This window comes from Ovis aries, chromosome 24, assembly GCF_016772045.2.
Source record: "Ovis aries strain OAR_USU_Benz2616 breed Rambouillet chromosome 24, ARS-UI_Ramb_v3.0, whole genome shotgun sequence".
NCBI lineage: Eukaryota > Metazoa > Chordata > Mammalia > Artiodactyla > Bovidae > Ovis > Ovis aries.
This window is the reverse complement of record NC_056077.1, coordinates 38841989-38862758: the sequence shown is the minus strand read 5'-3', so window position 1 is coordinate 38862758 and position 20770 is coordinate 38841989. Positions and strand designations below refer to the sequence as shown.

Genomic DNA, 20770 nt, shown 5'->3' with positions numbered 1-20770 from the left:
GTGCGCTCGCCCGCCCGCCTGAGCGTGCGACCGGCCGGCCGTGCGTCCGAGCGGGCAGCGGCCGGGCCGGGGGCAGGGGCGGGGGCGGCGGGGGCCGGCACAGGAAGTCCCCCCGGCATCCGCATCCTGTCCCCCGCGCCCCGGCCCCCGCCGCCGCCGCCGCTCTAGGCCGCCACGAGCTCGGTGGGCTTAACCCTTCCCGGCCCGGCCACTCACCCCGCGCGGGGGGCGCGAGCCGGGGGCCCCGGGGCAGGCGCAGGGCGCTCCGCAGCATCTCCGGGTGTGCGCGTCCGCGCGCCCGGGTTGGCGACTGTCGCCGCGCGAGTGCGGGGGAGGCTCCCAGCCGGGCTCGGCAGCCCGCTGAATGGCAGGCACGGCCCCGGGACAAAGGGGGTTCAAGTCGCACTCAGTTAGGTGACGCTCGGTTCACGAAGCCCCAACCCCTGGCCGCTGCGCACACCCTAGAGAGGCCTCTCCTTCGTCGCCCTGGACCCATGTCCTGGATCCTGAAGTGGCGGGGACGGGCCTGGGGGCGCGGAGAGTTGTGGCCGGCGGTCAGGTGGGCGTGGACCCCGAAGGACCAGATGGGGCCGTAGGGGCCACCCTGGCCAACTGGAGAGCTAAGCTTGGTTCCCTGCGCCCCTGCGCTGTGCGCACCGCCGGGTGGCCAGGCCCCATCGCTACCCCCACCCTCCGCCCTCCCCAGCCCCCTCCTCAGCGGCTCAGGACAGCGGGCCTCCCCGGTCGTGCCCAGCCGCTTGCCCGCGGGTTAGGAAGGGTCCCTCTGTCTCCATATCCCGCCCCTTGGCTACTCTGTTCTCTCTCATCTGGAGATGGGCTGACGCTGAAATCAGGATGCTCCAGTTCTCCCTCCGAAAGCCCAAAGCACTGGCCGCAGAGAGCTGCTCCTGGGGGGAGCACGGCGGTGCCCCACTGGAGGGGGACAGGGGTCCTCCTGTGGTCACAGCCCTCTCCCCCCTTACTGTCTCCGCCCTCACATAGCTGCCACACCTGTGCCCCCGCTTGATCCGATTTTTGGATTCTTCCAGGCCCTTTGGGAATGGAGATTGGGGCTTCCCCTCTCGCCCTTGCCTGAACACTGTCTGGCACTCTGTCTGGCAGCTTCACCCCAGATGAGGTGCTCCGGGGGGCAGGGAGTGCATCTGCCTCCGTAGAGAAACAAGCGCAGCAAGAGCCCATCTTTGGAGGCAGAAAAATCTGGGTTCCCAAGGGGGCCTCTTCCAGCCATGATAGGAGGCCAATTATGGCCTTCCATCGGGGCAGTGGGACTGCACCCCACTAGCCGGGTGTCTGGGGAATGAATGAACTGGCTCCCTCCTGCCCAGGGCAGGCGTGCCCCTTCCTCTGCCTGGGAGAGTTGAGAGCAGAGCTGTTTCCGCCTCTTCCTGCCTCCTAGGAGACCTCACGCCCAGAGGATCCACTCCCCTCACCACTGAATTTTTAACCTCTCCACTCTGCTGGCTTCTTTCCGACAGCACTTTCTCATTCCCACAGCTCTCTCATCTTAAAAACACACCGCTCCTCCCCTCCACCTCACTCTCCTGCCTTTCCTGCCAAACTTGCTGGAAAGATGCCCCATGATAGTTCTGTCCATACCCCTATCGGCCTGTCCCTCTTTCCCTCTCTGGAGCCTGGCCTCTGCCTCGTCACTCCACCCAGACAGCTCTGCCTGATGTCACCAGGGACCTCCACTGAATCTCTCAGCTCGTTCCACCTCTAGGCAGCTTTGCTGGGAGAGCACTCTTGGTTCCCCCTTCTTCCCCACCTGCTGCCTCTGCAGGCTCTCTTCCTTCACCAGGCTCATTGCTCACCTTTACATCATGCAAACCTGCAGTCAGGTGTCTTCCTGGGGCAGCTCTCCCCAAGAGCCTTTCTCTGGTCCACACCTGAGCACTGGCTTGACCAAAGCCGACACCCTTTCTTTTGCTTTCTTCCTCTCCTTCCCTTCAATCTTTTTTTTTTCAAATTTCTCTCTCTTTTTTTTTTTTTTTGCTGCACCATGCAGCAACACGCAGGATCCTTGCTCCTTGATCAAGGATTGAACCCAGGCCCCCTGCAGTTAGAAGCATGGAGTCCTAACCACTGGACTGCCAGGTAAGTCCCTGTCTTACTTTTTTTTTTTTTAATCAAAGTAACACGTATACCAAGTTGTGTAAGTCAAATAGTTCTACAAAATCTGCAGCAACAAGAAAAGTTTCTCCTCACTTGTGACCACTCCCATTTCTTCAGATCTCTCTTGCCCTATTTCTAAACAATGTGCTTCTAATGCTTTTACTTGCTTTTTCCAGTTTAGATCATATCTATTGACATCCCACTCTGGAAGGTGCAGGTTAAACTGTTTAAACCACACAGAGACATGTATACTTTCCCTCCCATCCTCCCATTGTCTAATCATTTGTCTGGTCTTTATCCTGTTTTCTGGGTGAGAGCTTCAAACTCTGGTGGCTCAGACGGTAAAGAATCCGCCTGCAATGTGGGAGAACCAGGTTCGATCCCTGGGTCAAGAAGATCTCCTGAACAAGGGAATGGCTGCCCACTCCAGTATTCTTGTCTGGGAAATCCCACGAACAGAGGAGTCTGGGGGGCTACAGTCCATGGGGTCACAAAGAGTCGGACACCACTGAACACACAGACACACACTCAGACAGTCATCAGTGTAAGTGCTTTCCTGAATTCTGTGAGTTGATCTAACGAATTAACGAACCCGAGTGGGTCACAGGAATCCTGATTTTGTAGCCAGCTGGTCGGAAGTACAGGTGGCCTGGGAACGTCCAGATGTGAGGCCAGCGTATGAGGTCCGGGCGGCGTGTGCTGGGCTCAGCTGCAGCATGCAGGATCTAGCTCCCTGACCGGGGATGGAACCTGGGCCCCCTGCACTGGGAGCAGTAGACTGCTGGACCCCTGCGGAGGCCCCTCTCCTCTTCATTGCTTTTTGGCTTCGGGCATTGCTGCTGCGGGCTTCCAGGGCCATTTTGATACCCAGTCCTTTGCATGTGACTGATGCTTTCTCTCTGTGCTGCGTGCTCGGTCATGTCTGACCCTTTGTGACTGCATAGACTATAGACTGCCAGGCTCCTCTGTGGGATTTTCCTGGCAAGAATACTGGAGTGGGTTGCCATGTCTTCCTCCAGTTTTTCTCTCCGGAAGCTTGTAAATATATTAAAAAAAAAAACAAAAAAAAAAAACCTTGTATTCTGAAATTCCCTCATGGACATTCAGGCAGCCACTTTAATCTGGAGACTCATGTTTTTATCTGTTCTGAGAAGTGAGTCTGAGTAATTTCTTTGATCATGTTCCCCTTGGTTTTCTTTCCTCCTTTTCTGGAATTTTGAGTTTTTCAGATGTTGGACCCTCTGTCCCACTCCTCTCAATTTTAACTTCTCTTCTATTTTTCATCACTTAACCTCTCAGTACATTTTCTGGAGGATTCTCTCTTCATTTTCTTCTAAGCTTTCTGTTGAATGCTTTTATTTCGGATATTCTGTCTGCCATTCCCCAGAGCTTTCCTATTCTCCAGCTCTTCTTTTCTCATGCATGCTGTTCTTGTTTCGTGATTCCAGTACTTGCCCTCATCTCTCTGAGGACAGTGACGTTAGTTCCTGCTCCCTCTGTCATCTTTGCTCCATTTTTTTTTCCTCCCTAACGTGTCTATTTCATTTCTTCTGTTGGAGGATTTCCTAGGATGCTGGCTGACCCTGGACTGTTTGGTCATGTGTGTGGTCATTAAATCCCCCTTGCTTTCAAGATGAACTCTCCCTGCCTTTGGTTTACTGGCCCCAGGCTTATGCCAGTTCTGGCTCAGATTTTAGAGTTGGGTTTCATTAGGGTTCATTGGTTCATGGGTTCACCTTCAGGCAACTACCAGAGGGGCTGCAGGGCTCAGCTGAGCCAGGCCTGGGTCAACGATGGATCCAGGGCCTCAGGGGTGAAGTCAGGACGCTATCACCAGCAGGAAGGGGGGCTGAATTGTGGATGGACAGAAACAACAGATCTGTCATAACTAGAATGTATTGGTATTTATTCACAAAGTGTTTATGCGGTCAAGATCCTAATATACACATTGACTTTCAACAACTTGCTCTTTTGTTTTCTGCCTGACCTGGAACTGAACCTGAGCCCACAGCTGTGACAGCAGGGAGTGCTAACCATTCAAGGGACTTAGCACACGCGCACACGCAATCCACTCCGAAGGAGGAGCCCAGCTTCCCTGAAGGGGCTGCCTGTCAAACATTTGCCCCCAAAGAGGTCCTTTATCAAGAAGGAGACAGACAACTGGTTGTGTTCAGTCGTTCAGTCATGTCTGACTCTTTGCTATCCCATGGACTGTAGCCCCCCAGGCTCTTCTGCCCATGGGATTCTCCAGGCAAGAATACTGGAGTGGGTTGCCGTTTCCTCCTCCAGGAGATCTTCCTGACCCAGGGATCGAACTCTTGTCTCTTTTGTCTCCCGCACTGACAGGCGGATTCTTGTACCATTAGCGCCACCTGAGAAGCCCAGATGACTGGTGTTAGTCATTCAGTTGTGTCCGACTCTTTGTGATCCCATGGACTGTAACCCCTCAGGCTCTTCTGTCCATGGGATTCCCTGGCGAAGAATACTGGAAGGCAATGGCTAATAATTCTGCCACATACACTTGCTCCAGCTTCCCTGGTGGCAAGTGGTAGAGAATCCGCTTGCCAATGCAGGAAATGTGGGTTTGATCCCTGGGTCAGGAAGATTCCCTGGAGAAGGGAATGGCAACCCACTCCAGAGTTCTTGCCTAGAAAACTCCATGGACAGAAGAACCTGGCAGGCTACAGTCCACAGGGTCACAGTGAGTCAGACATGACTGAGTGACAAAGACCAGACCAGATGCTTGCTTGCAAACATTTTTTTTAACAGCTGACAATATGATGGGCAAAAATTACCTCACTGCTTTAATTTGCATTAACAAAATTAAATGACGTTGAACAGGACTTCCTAAGTTGAAGGAGGCATGTGCTCACTCAGTCGTGTCCGACTGTTTGTGACCCTGTAGACTGTAGCCCATCAGGTTCTTCTGTCCATGAGTTTTCTAGGCAAGGATTCTGGAGTGGGTTGCCATTTCCTCATCAAGGGGATCTTCCCTACCCAGGGATCGAACCCTGGGTTCGATTGTCTATTATGCCTCCTGTATTGGGAGGCAGGTTCTTTACTACTAGCACTACCTGGGAAGCCCTGAAGAAGGCATAGGTATAATTAAAATACTGTACTTTATCTGTTTTTTTTTTTTTTTTTAACTTTTAGGCCATCCCATGAGGCATGGAGGATTTTAGTTTCCTGACCAGGGATTGAACCTGGGTCTCCTGTACTGGGAGTGTGGAGTCTTAGCCACTGGAAGTTCTACCTAACTTTTTTTTTTCCCCCATCTTCTAGGTAATTCACACTGCTGCTGCTAAGTCGCTTCAGTCGTGTCTGACTCTGTGCGACCGCATAGACGGCAGCCCACCAGGCTTCCCCGTCCCTGGGATTCTCCAGGCAAGAACACTGGAGTGGGTTGCCATTTCCTTCTCCAACGCATGAAAGTGAAAAGTGAAAGTGAAGTTGCTCAGTCATGTCAACGCTCTTAACGACCCCATGGACTGCGGCCCACCAGGCTCCTCTGTCCATGGGATTTTCCAGGCAAGAGTACTGGAGTGGGGTGCCATTGCCTTCTCCGGTAATTCAGTTACCTGGTAATTTCCCCCTGTAGTCTCCCACTTGTCTTCCGTGCCATTAACCATGACTGTTTTAGTCCAGCTCTTGGCAGCTGTGACACTGGGAGACTTTTTGAACCTGTTTCTGTCGTTGCATCTGCTGTTCCCCACTCTTGGCGCCTTGTTCATTTCTCACTGGACATCAGTCGGTCTCCTTGGACAGTAGTTGGGTTGAGCCCAGGATGAGTGACTTTCCTCCAGAGAATGTGTTTGCTCCTCGCAGGCACCAGGGAGGACTGCAAGTCCAGGAACCCCTAAGGACTGAGGTCACTGCAGGCAGTGTCCTGGGGTAACCAGTGCTGTCAACCTGGGGTGAGGACTTGCCCCCGCCCCTCACTTCTTAGGAACCAGACTTCCCTTTGGCTTTTCCCAGACTCTGCTCAGTGTGAGGGCAACCTTCCCTGCCATCTTCTGTTCTTCAAGGTATATCCCAGAGGTTCTGGCAAAACGGAGCATGGGTCTCCTAGTAGATCCCCACTTTGAACCCTTCATCCTTGAGGCCCTCAGGGGCACAAGTGCCTTTGTGCACCTTACCTGCTTTCACTTACCATCTGCCCTGGATGTCCTTTTTAAACAAATCGCTTGTCTTTGGCTGTGCTGAGTCTTTGTTGCTGCATGTGGGCTTTCCCTTGTTGCGGTGAGCGGGGCCTACCCCATTTCAGCGCGCGGGCTTCACATTGCGCTGGCTTCTCTTGTGGAGCACAGGCCCTAGGTGCCGGGGCTTCAGTAGTCGCAGCGCATGAGCTCAGCAGTTGTGGTTCCCCGACTCTAGAGCACTTGGCACTTAGCTGCTCCTCGGCAGGTGGGGTCCCCCCGGACCGGGGATCGAACCTGTGTCTCCTGCATTGGTAGGCGGATTCTTTACTACTGACCCCCCGCCCAGGGAAGCCTTGAGCTGGATGTTCTTTATAACCTGCTGGTTCGTCAGTAGGTCATTGTATGTTATCCAGTGTTTTTAATTAAAGCAGAAGGGCTGGCTGAAAAATCTAACCCATCACTACCAGAAATAGAAGTTCTAAAATGCACTTTAAAAATTTACTGGTAATTAGACAAGTGACGTATGAATACACTGTCCTTATAAAACAAACTGTGTGCGGTTATCGGCTGGTGCGTATGCCAGACCCAGGCTTCTTTTACTTACAGGAGTCAGGGACTGATTCAGTTTTGTCCTTCCTTATGACTCAGAATATTTTTTAAAATTGAGTTAAAAAATAAAAATTGAAACTTTAAAACTGTGTAGACAAGGAAAGGCCTTCTTTGGCTGTCATCCCACGTCTATTATCTTCCCCAGAGGTTTCCGCTGTTTTTGGCTTAGCGCGTATCATTTTTAAAATATACTTATTTATTGGGCTTTATTTACTTATTTGGCTGTGGCAGATCTTTGAACTGATGCAGGGATCAATCCAGTGGAAGTGTGGCATCTTAACCCCTGGACCGCCAGGTTAGCCCCTCTTTTCTATAAATTTTCTGTTCATTTCCTTCACTCACTTTAAAAATTGGAATGTCTCTGGATCAGTGGGTAATTTCTTATATATTCTGTGTAGTTTGTTTCCCCTGTTGCCTAATGTTTTCTTATGTATCAATATTTAATGGATGTAAAACACCATTGTAAAAACAATAAAATTGTGCAAGTGCCAGGCACATAATTACTTTAACAGGAGGTCCATCATTTCCAATTGCCCACATACTGCTAAAAATACCACAGAAGAAATCTGTGGCCCTAGTGGCTTTGTTTCCTACATTTTTTCTTTGCTTTGCAAAATCACCTGAAGTCTGAGTGGAGCTGAGACTATGTAGCCCTGGAGATAAATGGTGACGCCCACCTTCCGGGACACAGCCAGGTTCAGAGGCCCTCTAATCAGGAAGCGACAGGAGAGCCCCTTTTGCACCCTTTACAGAAACACTCAGTACCAGAGTTGACACCAAGGACCAGTGAGTGCTAATCTTAGGCCCGCGGCTGTGTCTCACCGGGAGAGACGGAAGCAGACACTCGACTTCGGCTCCTGCTTCAACACCAGATTTGTCCATAAACAGAAAACATGAGGATAATGAAATCAAAGGAAAGGACATCTCCTTCTCTAGTTCATGGCTCTCAAAAGCAATTTAAAAGCAGGGTCCTACTAGGCTTTGCTTGCGGACAGGCTCCTACACATGGCTAGGGTGGTGGGAGCCTGGCTGAGCACTTCTGGGGCCCACGAGGGCCTAGAGCTCATGCCCCTGAGAGAGCACTTGTGGTCAGTCACCCGCATCACAGACTTGTGACCAAGGCCAGCCCTAGTGCAGCTGTGTTACCCTGAGGGACATCTCAAACTCCAGACGTCTCACACACACACACAAAACCTGGTCTCGTCTGGCCTTACAGGGTCTGGTCTGCAGCCAGAAGTAGCAGGGTAAACCGCCACAAGGCTGAATTTCATCCCTACGAGTTGATCTTAGTCCTCAGCACTCACTATTCGCTGTAACCGCCTCTCACACCTCACCTTCAGCCTAGGGGAGCCCAGCGATGGGGTTGCTGAGTCTCTATCCCTCCTCCCCAAACCAGTAAGTGAGGCCTGAGTTCTGTCCCTGAGGGCAGAAAGGACTTGTGACTGAAGCAGACAGACCCCGGTGCTCTGCACAGGGTGGGGAGCGTCTGCGGCGCTTCTGGCAACAGGAGCAGCTAGAATCGTATCCAGTCTTCTGACCAGGACCTCGGCAGACTGGGGAGGACACTTCCAGGGGCCCGGCCAGTAAGTTTTCAAACACATTCCATAATGGTCTACGAGACGGTTTAGAAAAAATTTATTTGAACATATGAAAAGAAACTTTAGGGAATCCAATAAAACAGAGAAGTTCCTCTCCTCGGTGCTGGGGTCACACTCACAGGATTCCCTGACCTGTACCAAGTGCTGGGTGCAAGCTTGCGATGCCAGTGGTTCAGCCTTGCTCCCTGAACTGTGGGCGTGGCCTGTGTCTCGGTGGGATGCAGCCCATCCACGGGGAGGAAAGCCAGGCAGGTGGGCTCGGCGATGCTGGTCCCCCATCCACGCCCTTGGCACAGGTTCAAGGTGTGCGTCTGCAACGACACGCTGGGCCACAGGCTCACGGTCCTGGCAGCTTCTAAAGGTGCCCACGCAGCTCTGCAGAGGGCTGGACGATGTTCCTTTTGTTGGTCGCATCTGGACTTTTACAGATGTTGACAGTGAGGAGGTGCCTAGATGCTGATATCACTGAGCTTTGGCACCAACCGGGTCCTGTGGTGAGGAGGGGTCGCCTGGCCGCCCCCACAGCCTCCTCTCCACTCACCACCCTCTCCCGGGAAGGCTTCCTCCAAACCAGGCGCGGAAGGCACGGTGCCAGCTCGGCAGTTCACGGAGCTGGGCTAGTGGATGGGCCTGAACGGGAAGGTCATGCCTGAGATGAAGGTGTGCCCGGGGTGCGTGGGCAGGGCGGGGTGGGCAGCCGGGTGGGCTGGCACGGGCCCGTAGCCCAGTGGGGGCGTGTGGATGTGGGGGTAGAACCCAGGGGGAAGCCCCGTGTGGGGCGACTGCTGCACGGGGCCCGAGATCACCAGCTGGAGCAGGCTGCGGAGACAAGGAGAGGGGTTAGGGTGCGCCGGCTCCAACCGCGCCGCCTGCCTGCCGAGGGCCATTGCAGGGAGGCGGCAGGCGGCTGACGGCACCAGGCCCCTGGGTGAGGAAGGCTGTGTGCACAGGAGGACGGAGGGGCTGACCTGGAGGCGGTGGGATGTGGACTGGGGGGGCCCGGAGAGGGAGAGGCCACAGTGGCAAATGCCAGGACCCTGCCCACAGCGCCGGGGAGCAGGGGCCCTGCGGTCCACAGGCGCTCCGGACACGGCCTCGGCGTCTGTGATTCGGGGACAAGCGCGATCAGTGTCTGTCTCGGCCTCAGCCATCCATACCTGGGGGGGTGTTGTGACGGAGGAGCCACAGCAAAAAGGACGGAGGGCCACGCCTCTCCGAGGCATTCCGAATGGCTGAGTCCCAGCTAAACGCCAAGCACAGCCACAGGCAGCTGGCCCTGGACGTGACCCTGGCATCCAGCGTCCTGAGGTGGCCCAGGCCTGGACCCAGTCCTCAACCACTCTCAGGGGCCCCTCCCATCCCACTCCCACCCCCAGGAGCCTTAGTCCTCCCCTCCTCAACTTCCTTCCTCCTGGGTCTGCACCCTCCTCTCTGCAGTTCAGGACGTCCACAGCCTCTGCCTCCAGGAAGTCCTCCTGAATTCAATGTCACCTCCACTGCTGGGCCCTTCTGGACCCCCTGGGAGAGGCTCCTCTCTTTCCTCTTGTCCTCTCTGACCCGCCCTCCCCTCCCAGCACAATTAGCGGGGCGTCTTAACTTCCTCACCACCTCTAGCTGGGCCGCAGGGACTCAGCCTAAAACCAATCCCCTCCTTTGGGACACAGGCTTCCTCCCCAGCCCCGCTCCCCTGACCTCTGCTCTCCCAGCCTCACCCCAGGGTCTCCACTGTCTCACCCAGCTAGGGAATCCTGTCTGCCAGGCCCCCTCTATGCCCCTCAGCGTCCCTGTGGCCCAGGGCCGTGCCGTCCCCTCACATGGCCCTGCTCCGCTGCTGGAGTATCTCCAGTGGGACCACTTCATTCCCCTAGGAACCAATGCATTTCATCCTCTCCGTTTCACCCCCCAGACGCCTGCCCGGAGCCCCCCGGCCCCTCTAGCCAGCAGCCTGGGGAACAGCCTCTGGCCCATCCTTTGACCTCAAGTTCAGCCTGCGCTCAGCCGGTCACACCTGCCTGCCCTCCCAGGCCCTGGCAGGGGTGGTAGGTCGTGCCCTGGGCAACTGGGCGCACACACTGTGCGGTGGGGCCGCCAGGCACTCTCATCTCTGTCCTCACTGCCTGCCAACAACAGCCCTGGAGCCCCACCATCCGTGTTAAAAACCAAGGGGAAGGAACATTTCTCCGTATTGAAAAACCCTCGGAAAGAAGATTAATCATCCAACTAACTTAACTTGGCCATTCTCATTCCTGTAAACCCGCCCACCCGCATGCTGCGTTCAGCTATATACATTTACTGTTTTTAGCAAAGACGCACAATACTTTGGCCACCTGATGCGAAGAAATGACTTATTAGAAGAGATCCTGATGCTGGGAAAGACTGAAGGCAGGAGGAGAAGGGGACGACAGAGGATGAGATGTTGGACGGCATCACTGCCTTGATGGGCATTAGTTCGAGCCAGCTCCAGAGTTGGGATGGACAGGGGAGCGGGTGCTGCCGTCCATGGGGACGCAGAGCTGGACGCGACTAAGCGACCGAACTGATCAGCGCCCACGCTTCCGAAGTAACGTTACCGATTTCCTAAGTGTCCCTACGGATGGGAGGGTGAGGTTGCTTCCAGCTTCTTTGCTACCAGTGATGCTGCCTTTGCACAAGACAGCTTTGTACGCTCAGTTCTTTGCTTCTTGGATTCAATGAAATTAACCTGATTCAGAGACACACCTGGGTTACAAGGTGATGGGGAGACGGGACAGCAGCGAACGCTCCTTAGGTGCTTCCTGCCTACCAAGTGCTGTGCAACCTGCTTCTTCTGCGTTCACTCAATTAATCGTCACAAAAATGCCATGATCGGGAGCAGGGCACGGGAGGCAGGGGGGCCCCGAGGCAGGTGCCATGGTTTTCTCGATTTTACAGAGAAAACGGAGGGAGCGAGAACGTGCCTGAGGCCATATAGATAGGCAGTGGCAAGGCTGGAATTCTCCCCAGCAGCTGTGTGACCACATGGTTCCTGCTCCTCACCACTTTTACCACGGCCTTCCCCCAAATTAGGACAAGAACCGCCACCACTGAGGGGGAGACGGCCGTGCACCATGGACAAGGAACTCTGCAAACGCCAGCTCGTTCACACCTGACTATGACCCTGGGGGCACGTGAAGCAGCGGAGGGGGAGACGGAGGCGACAAGGTGGCCCAGCGTCAATACAAGCCACAGGCAGAACCGCACTCGGAACCTGGTCTGTGCCACCCAATGTCAGGGCGCTGGCCTGAGCCACACGCTGCGGCCCATGGCCGTGTCCCTGTCCTGCCTCCCTAAGGGCTGTGCCACTGTAATGTCACCAACGGTGACACAAGAGCACGACGACACACACCCACACTGACTTTGTCAGCGATTAAGGACACTCAGGGGCTTCCCCGGTGGCTCAGACGGTAAAGCATCTGCCTGCGTGGCAGGAGATGAGCAGGAGATGCAGGTTCCAGCCCTCGGCCGGGAAGATCCCTGGGAGCACTGCCCACTCCAGTGCTCTTGCCGGAGAGTTCGATGGACAGAGGAGCCTGGCGGGCCACAGTCCATGGGGTCGCAGAGAGTCAGACACGACTGAGCGACTAAATAACAACATCAAAGGACACCCCAGCTCACTCCAGCTTCTCCACTGACGCTCAGCAAGACGGCCACTCTTCTCACCCTTCCGATGGACGCTCTGCGGGGGCTTCCTCGCCTGCGGGTTACGCTACCACATCCACCTCCTCCCTACACTGATCGTCAGGGCCTGGGGGGATCCCTTACACAAAGAAGCCCTAGACCCTGCTGACCAGCTCTACCCAAGGAAGCTAGGACAAGGGGTCCGCCCTGCCCTGCACACCCCCCACCCCTGCCTCTACCCCCACGCCAGCCCAGCCAGAAGTCTGGGGAGGGCACTTACTTATTATGAGGCAGCCTGGAGCACAGGGTTCTCAGGTCATCTGAAATTAAAGGGACAGAGAATTAAGGAACAGCCAGCAGACGACAAGGGGAGAAGCTCCCAGATGTTCAAGGCCGCCGCCAGGATAGTCACAGTGCCTCGCTCTCATCTATCACTGCTCAGAAACTGGGTTCTCGTTTTTCTTCTGTATTTGCTTTAACACAACAGGCCCCCAAGAGAAGACGTCACTTAGGAAAGGGGGCGGCTCTGCTGAGGACCCATCAGAGGGGTGGGGAAGGGCCCAAAGAAAGCGGATCAAGGCTAAGAGGGAGAAATATGAGGCACACAGGTCACCCGTGGGGCTGCCGTCAAGGGCTGGGAGCCGGCAGTCAAAGAGCAAAGGCGGGCATGTCATCAACACCAGGTCACGCTCCCGGGCGAGTTCCAGGACTGAGCATAGGAGAACTGAGGAACCCCCTAAACAGGTGATGGGAATGTTTCCTGCACTCGATCGTGCGTTCCACTGTATATAAATTATGCCACAAAAGAAAAGAACTGCACAAAAAGAAGATTCCCTTGGAGGAAGGACATGAAGCTGTTATTATCCACGCTCTGGAGGAGCCCCAGGTCTGAGCAAATCAGCCAGGAGACACCGGGATGTCTCGCCGCGGGGTTCTACCTGGAGGCGTCCTGGGACTTCTGCCCTCCTCCCTGCAGTCACCAAGAGGCAAGACGTTTTAAAACCAGAGGAAAGAAGTCCTTGTCCACGAGCCCCTATTTTCTGTTTGTTTTCTTTTTTCAATTCTTTTTTTAGGTTTTTTTTTTGGGGGGAAGCCCCTATTTCCTTCCCCAGAGGGGGTGGCGGCCCCACCCTAGGGGGCCCGGCCAGCCATCACCCACCTCTCGTGCACAGCAGGGCCCCGGAGGCCATGGCCACCTGCAGAGCCTGTGCGAGCCGGTCCAGGGCGAGCTCGATCTCCTGGGAGGCGTTGAGGGGGTTCAGTTCATCCGCCAGCCTGTTCACCTCCTCCACCAGCGGGACCATGTGGTCAAAGAGGACGAGCCCCAGGCGGCCGTACAGGTTCTTCTCGGTCAGGTGCGCCTGCAGCATCAGGAGCACCTGCAGCACGCTCAGGTGCAGCTTGGAGTACAGGAGGTGAGAGTCCCGCTCCGCCCCGCCCGAGTCCTTCGGGACTTTGGCGGCGACGTGGCCATTGGCTAAGGGGGCCTTCTTCTTCCTTTTGTGAGCCAGGGGGGCCTTCACACACCAGCGGATCAATCCGGTGAGCGGCGTGAGCTCTAAAAATCCTATCGGGAGGTTGGCGGCAATTGGAGTATTCAGGAAGGTGATGAGGATCAACCTGGGGTCCTCCAAGATCCAATTGACTATCATCTCAAGCAGGTCCAACGGGGGGATGAGATCGTCTGCAAACAAAGATGCATTCAGAAAGGTCCTCGGGGACAGGAGACGGGAAGATGGACCTCCCAGCTCACAGGACTCACCACCCGATTCCCTGTGCCTCTGTCCTCTCCCGAAGATGGTGTACCTCTGACTCCTCTCCTGGAACAACCCCTCCTGAGGGCTGGTTCTCACCTGACTCAGCGTCCCAGGACCCTCAGCCTGGCCACGGCAGGGCTCAAGAAACATGTTAAGTCGAAAATTCCCAAGAATTCCATTATGCCTTGAAGATTCCCTGTGTCAATTTAAATGAATCCACTCTCTGTATCTAGGGGTTTTTTATTCCATTGGAAAAGACCCTGGCGCTGAGAAAGATTGAAGGCAGGAGGAGATGGGGCCAACAGAGGATGAGATGGTTGGATGGTGTCACCAACTCAATGGACTTGAGTTTGAGCAGACTCTGGGAGATGGTGACGGACAGGGAAGCCTGGTGTGCTGCAGTCCATGGGGTCGCAAAGAGTCAGACACAACTGGGCGGCTGAACAACAGTAACAATCTATATCCAAAACCGCTGCCACACTTCCTCCCTCCCCTGGGAGTAGGTTTCGTCCGTGTTTGGTGTCCCCTGTGGTCTATCATATGCGGTTAGCCCGGGCCCTCGCGGACGACTCCTGCTGTCTGGCGCCAGGATCCGTTCAGATGCTGAAGCAGACATTCAGCGCCAGCCCTCGCTTCTGCCACCAGTTCATCACCTCTGTCACCGAATAGGTTCGGTGACCGTTATGGTGGCCTTCGGGGAGCAGCTCAGAGTCCAGACAGTGATCTGTCCGCTGCTAATGTCAGCTGCCAGCCCCTGTCTAAGCTAAGCCTGGCCTCCTGTGATCCCCAAGATCTGGGACATTCCACAGCAAAACAGAGAAATTATAATGACAAATGCTGACACTCATTCTGAGTTAACCACGTGCCAGGCACCAGTCTCCTTCACATGGATTAACTCAACCCTCAAGCAACTCATCTATTATACAAAGGATAAGGAAGCTGAGACACCGAGATGCGAAGTCACTTCCTCCAGACTCACTAAAAGTACACGGCGGAGCGACTTCTCCGGCAGGCCAGGGATTAAGACTCCTCCCTCCCGGTGCAGGGGGCCCGGACTGAATCCCTGGTCAGGGAAGATCCCACATGCCGCATGGCGTGGCAGAAAAAAAAAAAAAAAAGTACATGGTGGGCCCAGGACTGACCCCAGGGGGCTTTTAACTGCGAGGCGACACCACCTATCCTGGGATGGCCGCACGCTGCCCCTGGGCTGTCTGTGCGCACAGCAGCAGACTCCCGGCCTCTTGTCTCTGCAGCTGTGCAGCCTTCAGCTCATGACAAAGCTAAGGCTGACGGAGTCCCTGCCAGGCTGCTGTGGTCCAGGGCCACGTTTGAGAGCGGAGAGCTGGGGAGAGTGAGCCCCACATCAGTGTCAGCTCCCTAGATGCTCTTTCACAGGGGCCACTGGCCTCTCCCCTAAGATTATCTGCTGTTTTGTGAATGAACCGCCCATTCCCTGCTGCTATGAAATGACGGTTATCAGGAGGCAGCAGCTGTCTAGGAGTTGGACTTGGCAAGGTAAACACCGGTGACTGAGTCTGTCCCCTTGACTTCCCAAGACGTGTCCGTCTGGGAAATGCCAAGTCTCAGGCCCACTTTTCCAGCAACCCAGCCCCTCACACACCTCAGCTGAGGCATCTCCAGAGCCTGAAGGCAGTGTGTGTACACCTGCTGTGTACACATGTGCGCTGTGTACACACGAGTGTGTACCTGAGGAGCCCATCTCCACAATCTTGCTTCGGGGAGACCCGAGTTCTCTGCACCCATCGGGCAGGAGGGTGTTCTCTTTGGTTAGGTGAGCTCCTTCCATTTTGGGGTTTTGGAGGTGGAAACGCCCCAGGTAGGCCTTCCCGTTACCAGAGCGCTGGCCGCGACAACCGCTGTGCTGCTGGCGGACCCCATGCCCGCCCTCTGGGCCACCGCCCTGCGGCCCGTGATTTCCGTGGCTCCAAACTCATCGTGTTACACACATACAAACACAGAGAGCTTCTTGTATGCCAATCACACCTTGGCAGTGGTTTAAAAAAGAAAACAGACATCACTGACATATCAGACTGGCAAGCTGACCTAAGAGAAAAATACCCCATCTCATGTCCGTTCGAGCACGAGTGGTCTTCTGTGAACACTCTTTCCTTCTCCATACGTTAATTAATCCATTTATTAATCCAATGTTAAAACCAATTTCTGCTCTTGTTGCCCTGGAGTAACTGATGAAAGGGCAACTGTGATGCTGTGAACTTGCTTCAACTAAATCTTTCCTATGAGAAGACAAAGGACCTGAACACTGTTGCCAGCTGTTAAGCGCTCTTGGGACGCCTCTCTGGAGAGGGCCAGGAAAGGTGCCCTGCCATGGTGGGGTGCTCGCAAGTCCAGCCACCCATCCCAGACACCAGACCCTAGCTTGCTGGGCTCTCTGCCACTTGGACTGTTCAGAGTCAGCCAGATGGGATTCACTAAGGAGAATTCCCCATTAGGAAATCCCAGAGATCTAAGTAACCCATGCCTTTAGCTTTTAGCCTGAAATAAAATATACACTGCAGAGGGAAAAATAAAAAAACAATGCATTTGCTGGCTGGGTGGTCAGTGTACATACCACTGGCAATCAGCTGAAGCCGTTTTGAGTGCGACAACCTGTTTAAAGTTTACCTGACGACAAGTCGTACAGTGCGGTGACAGAGGTGATGAACTGGCAGCAGAAGCGAGGGCTGGCGCTGAATATCTGCTTCAGTGTCTGAACAGATCCTGGCACCAGACAGCAGTAGTCGTCCACGAGGGCCCGGGCTAACCGCACACAATAGACCACAGGCGTCCGCTGGAAAGAAGCCACAGTCCATGTAACTAGAGGTGCGGAGCGCCAGCAGACAAGCAACCATAAACATACAGTGAAGATCAGAACCGGCAGGACCCCTCCCAGGAAGGGAAGATGTGACCAGCTTACTCAGAAGCAGGGACTGGCAAGTGAAAGCCTGCAGACCAAATCCTTCCTGCCACCTGCTTTTGTTTTATTCAAACACAGCCCTGCTCCTGCGCCACAAGGGCAGAGCTGACTAGGGGTGACAGAGATCACAGGACCTGCAAAGCCTAGAAGGTTGACTGTCTTGCCCTTTACCTGAAAGGCCTGCTGACCCCTGCTTTGAAGTCTACTTGGGAAAAATCATTCTTGACTTCAAGTGGGGAAACGACCGTTTTTGTAACCCTACAGGTAAGACTCTAAAGGTAAAAATTAACAGTTGGCATCACTTTGATGTGCTTTAGGAGAGTCTGTGAATTGTCATGTGACTTACAGCAGCACTCTATCAATTTTTCTTACAATCTTCTCCTACTACAGGTTCCTACATCACCACCCTCTGGTCCTTTTGCCCTCCTGGTCAGATGCCAACCTGTAGCCACATTCAGCAGTTGCTCAGGATGCCAGTTCCAGGGCTGAAACAGGGCCTGGGTGTCAGGGTGTTGGCAGGGTGTCAGGCCAGGCTGTTCATTCAGGCACTAAGCCAGCCATCTCTTACACCTTTCCTCGGAGGAAGCTGCAGCGCATGCCACTGGGTGTCAAACCTGACCCAAGCCACAAGACCCTTTCCTGTTGTTGACATCTGCTTTCACTTTGCTAGAATGCCAGCACAACAGCACCGCAAGAGATAAATGCAAAATCACACGATGAATTTCAAGGCGCTAAACTTAAGCTAGGTTGCCAAGGGATAGAGGTTATCTCGAGGTTAAAGACAACACGAGAGATGAGTTCAGGGGCCCCAGAAATCAGAATAGTGACAATTAAGGTACATTTCACTAAGATTTACCTGTGTGCTACAGAGAACAACATGTATTTTTACTAGCCAAATGTTAAAGACTAATAAGATCACAGGAAAAAACACTGAGATAAATTTTTTAAAAAAAACAAATGTCATCAAGTCCTTGGGAATGAAGCAAGTTTGAGAAACTGAATGTGGTAAATTCTGTTAACGTAGCTGCTGCTGCTGTTAAGTCGCTTCAGTCGTATCCGACTCTGTGTGACCCCTGAGACGGCAGCCCACCAGGCTCCCCCGTCTCTGGGATTCTCCAGGCAAGAACACTGGAGTGGGTTGCCATTTCCTTCTCCAATGCATGAAAGTGAAAAGTGAAAGTGAAGTCGTGTCCGACTCTTTGTGACCCCATGGACTGCAGCCTACCAGGCTCCTCCATCCATGGGATTTTCCAGGCAAGAGTACTAGAGTGGGTTGCCATTGCTGAGGACCACGTTAATAAAAATTTTGAGTTAATAATACTCTAAATGGATTAGGAATTTTTCAACAACTTTGAGTAACAAAAAACCAAAACAAAATAGATCTTCCAAAAAACTACCTAACACAATCTACTGTGCGTGTGTGTGAAGTTGGCTTCAGTCGTGTCCGACTGTGTGGCCCCATGGACTGTAGCCCCCAGGCTCCTCTGTCCATTGGATTCTCCAGGCAAGAATTCTGCAGTGGGCTGCCATTTCCTCCATCAGGGGATCTTCCCGACCCAGTGATCGAGCCCATGTCTATAATGTCTCCTGCATCTGCAAACGGGTTTACCTTATTTCCCCTTAGATATTTAAAAATACTCTAGAAGGCTTCTATCTCCATATCCATTAGAAGAGCAATCAACTTAGAAGTGGCACTCTGGAACAACTCATAGGCTTACCGATCTAACTATAAAAAACAAGAATACTGGAGTAGGTTGCCACTTAGTTTTCCAGGGGATATTCCCCACCCAGGGATCAAATGTGTTTCCTGCATCTCCTGAACAGGCAGGTGGGTTTTTTGTTTTGTTTTGTTTTTACTGAAGGATAATTAATGTACAGAATTTTGTTGTTTTCTGTGGATTCTTTAACATAGGGGAAAAAATTCTCTAGAAACCAAAGTGAAAGTCACTCAGTCACATCTGACTCTTTGCAACCCCATGGACTGTATAGTCCCTGGAATTCTCCAGGCCAGAATATTGGAGTGGGTAGCCGTTCCCTTCTCCAGGAGATCTTCCAAACCCAGGGATCAAACCGAGGTCTCCTGCATCGCGGGCGGATTCTTTACCAGCCGAGCCACAAGGGAAGCCAGAGAATACTGGAGTGGGTAGCCTATCCCTTCTACAGGGGATCTTCCCCACCCAGGAATCGAACTGTGGTTTCCTGTATTGCAGGCAGATTCTTTACCAACTGAGCTATGAAAGAAACATCTTCAGAGACTTGCAGAAGTACCTGGAGCCAGGACGCTGCACACTCCAACACTGGGATTCGACACACAGCCACGGCCATAGAGACAAGTTTTCCCAACAAGCTCATCCGGCTGTCATCCGCTTTGTTCCCTTGGGGACTGAAAAGGGATGAAAAAATAATCTGCCGGACAGAGTCCTTGGTTTGCTCCTGGAAATAATTGCACATGATTTCAAGAAGTTGGAGCTCCTGCAGTGAATTTAATCTCTGTAAAACAAATCCGGGAGAAGCGGGGAGAAATGAAGTGTATTAATTAATTCACACGGTAAGAAAACACACTATTTTCCCTCAGGGAACTTTTCACCTTCCTAAAGCCCGGGTCCCACGGAGTAGAACTAGATTGTTAAATGTAGGGAAATGTCCCTCTGCGTCATTATGCATCACCCTGTGGGATTCACGGTGACCTACGGTCTCTTCCTTTAACAAAACCTTGGAGACGTGGGGGTCACACACCGCGTAAAACGGGCAAATTGGCAGCTGCTGAAAGAACCAGGCCAAGGGCTAGGGCAGAGCCGCTGCTCCGAAGGGAGCTCGCGGTGTGGTCTACGCTTGTCACCAGGAAGGGAAGAAGGGAGCCGGGGTTCACGGATCGGGGCGGGGAGCCTGCCGGCCGCCCGGCGCACCTTGGGCTGCGCGCCGCGCTCCTTGGGCACCTGGAACACGAACTCCTCGAGCAGCTCCACGGGGCCCTTGTCCACGATGGGCAGCGGCGCGCTCTGCAGCTGGCTGCTGAAATAGATGTCCAGGTGGTACAGCACCTCCTTGGCGGCGCTCAGCGCGTCGCGGCGCAGCAGCGAGTGGCGGATGTCGCTCATGGTGCGGCCGCGGCGGCCGGGTCGCCGGGAGCGCCGACGGACTTCCGCTCCGGGGCCCCCGCGGACGCGACAGCCGCCGCCGCCGCCGCCGCCGCCGCCGCCGAGACAAAGAGGCCGCGGCCGGGCCTCCGCCCGCCGACCCCGGGCCTGCGCCGCGACACCCCCCGACCGCCGCCGCCGCCCGCTCGGGCCCGCTCAGGGGGCCATCGCTGCCCCCGCCGGCAGCCAGCGGGCACCACAGCGGCGCGTCGACAGCGCCACCGACAGTCCTGTGAACCAGACGCCGCGGGGCCGCGCTGCAGCGGAGTCTGAGCGCGGCGACGGCGGCCCGCAAGGGCCAAGCGCAGGCGGCGGCAAGGGCCCGCCCTCAGGGGGCGCGCCCCCTGGCGGCCCTGCCCGCGGGAACGGAAGCGGCGGCCCCGCCCACCCTGACCCCGCCCCTGCCGAGGGGAGCCACACCCCCCAACCCCGGCCAAGGCTCCCAGGGTCTGGGGCCCCCCCACCCACGCTTTCTCCACGCGGCGTTCAAAGCTTGCGCGTCTGATTTCACTGAGCTTTTCCAAGGACAGGGTGGTGGTGCAGGGCCCTGGGTCAGGCCTCAGCCATTCATTCACTTTCAAGATTGAATCTAGTCTTAGCTCTCAGGGCTGCAATGACGCGGAATGATACCCCCTACCCCGCAGTTCCTATTGCCCAGTGCCCTCTGGAGCGGCCCGGCCAGCCTGGGAGGGCCGCAGGAAACCGGTATCCTGCTCCTGAAGACTAAGATCTGAAAATCTAAAAGCCCTCAGCACCTTCTGTGAATCCCCTTTTCCTTGCGTTCACCTTTCTGCAATGAATTAACTGGGGCTTAGTTCGGGGTTTT

General features: G+C 54.6%; 1 protein-coding gene and 1 long non-coding RNA gene across 4 annotated transcripts; one reads left to right on the top strand and one right to left on the bottom strand.

Annotated features, from left to right (window-relative positions):
• The first annotated feature begins 458 nt into the window (after positions 1-458).
• On the top strand, positions 459-7387 carry LOC132658588 (uncharacterized). The gene is made up of 2 exons (XR_009598427.1): positions 459-2115; positions 5416-7387. It is a non-coding gene; the product is annotated as an uncharacterized LOC132658588 (long non-coding RNA).
• Positions 7388-8499: 1112 nt separating this feature from the next.
• INTS15 (integrator complex subunit 15) lies at positions 8500-20215 on the bottom strand. Of its 3 annotated transcripts, XM_042240679.1 has the most exons (7): positions 19714-20215; positions 19076-19297; positions 16516-16681; positions 13275-13799; positions 12396-12435; positions 9448-9581; positions 8500-9298 (listed from the first exon to the last, which is right to left on the bottom strand). In XM_042240679.1, the coding sequence occupies exons 1-7, from the start codon at positions 19903-19905 to the stop codon at positions 9282-9284; spliced, it is 1296 nt and encodes a 431-aa protein (XP_042096613.1). In that variant the 5' UTR covers positions 19906-20215; the 3' UTR covers positions 8500-9281. The 3 variants fall into 3 exon arrangements, with proteins under 3 accessions (XP_042096613.1, XP_014959307.2, XP_042096612.1); XM_015103821.3 differs by lacking the exon at positions 9448-9581; XM_042240678.2 differs by lacking the exon at positions 8500-9298 and having other exon boundaries at positions 9305-9581.
• Between the last annotated feature and the right edge of the window lie 555 nt (positions 20216-20770).

Bases quoted from the DNA above. Each gene is read 5' to 3' on its own strand.
- INTS15 (XM_042240678.2), bottom strand. From the start codon at position 19,905: ATGAGCGACATCCGCCACTCGCTGCTGCGCCGCGACGCGCTGAGCGCC. The intron at 13,800-16,515 runs GTAAACTTTAAA...CTTTGTTTGCAG, and splicing joins ACTGTACGACTTGTCGTCAG to ACGATCTCATCCCCCCGTTG. The intron at 12,436-13,274 runs GTGGGTGATGGC...CTTTAATTTCAG, and splicing joins GGCCCTGCTGTGCACGAGAG to ATGACCTGAGAACCCTGTGC.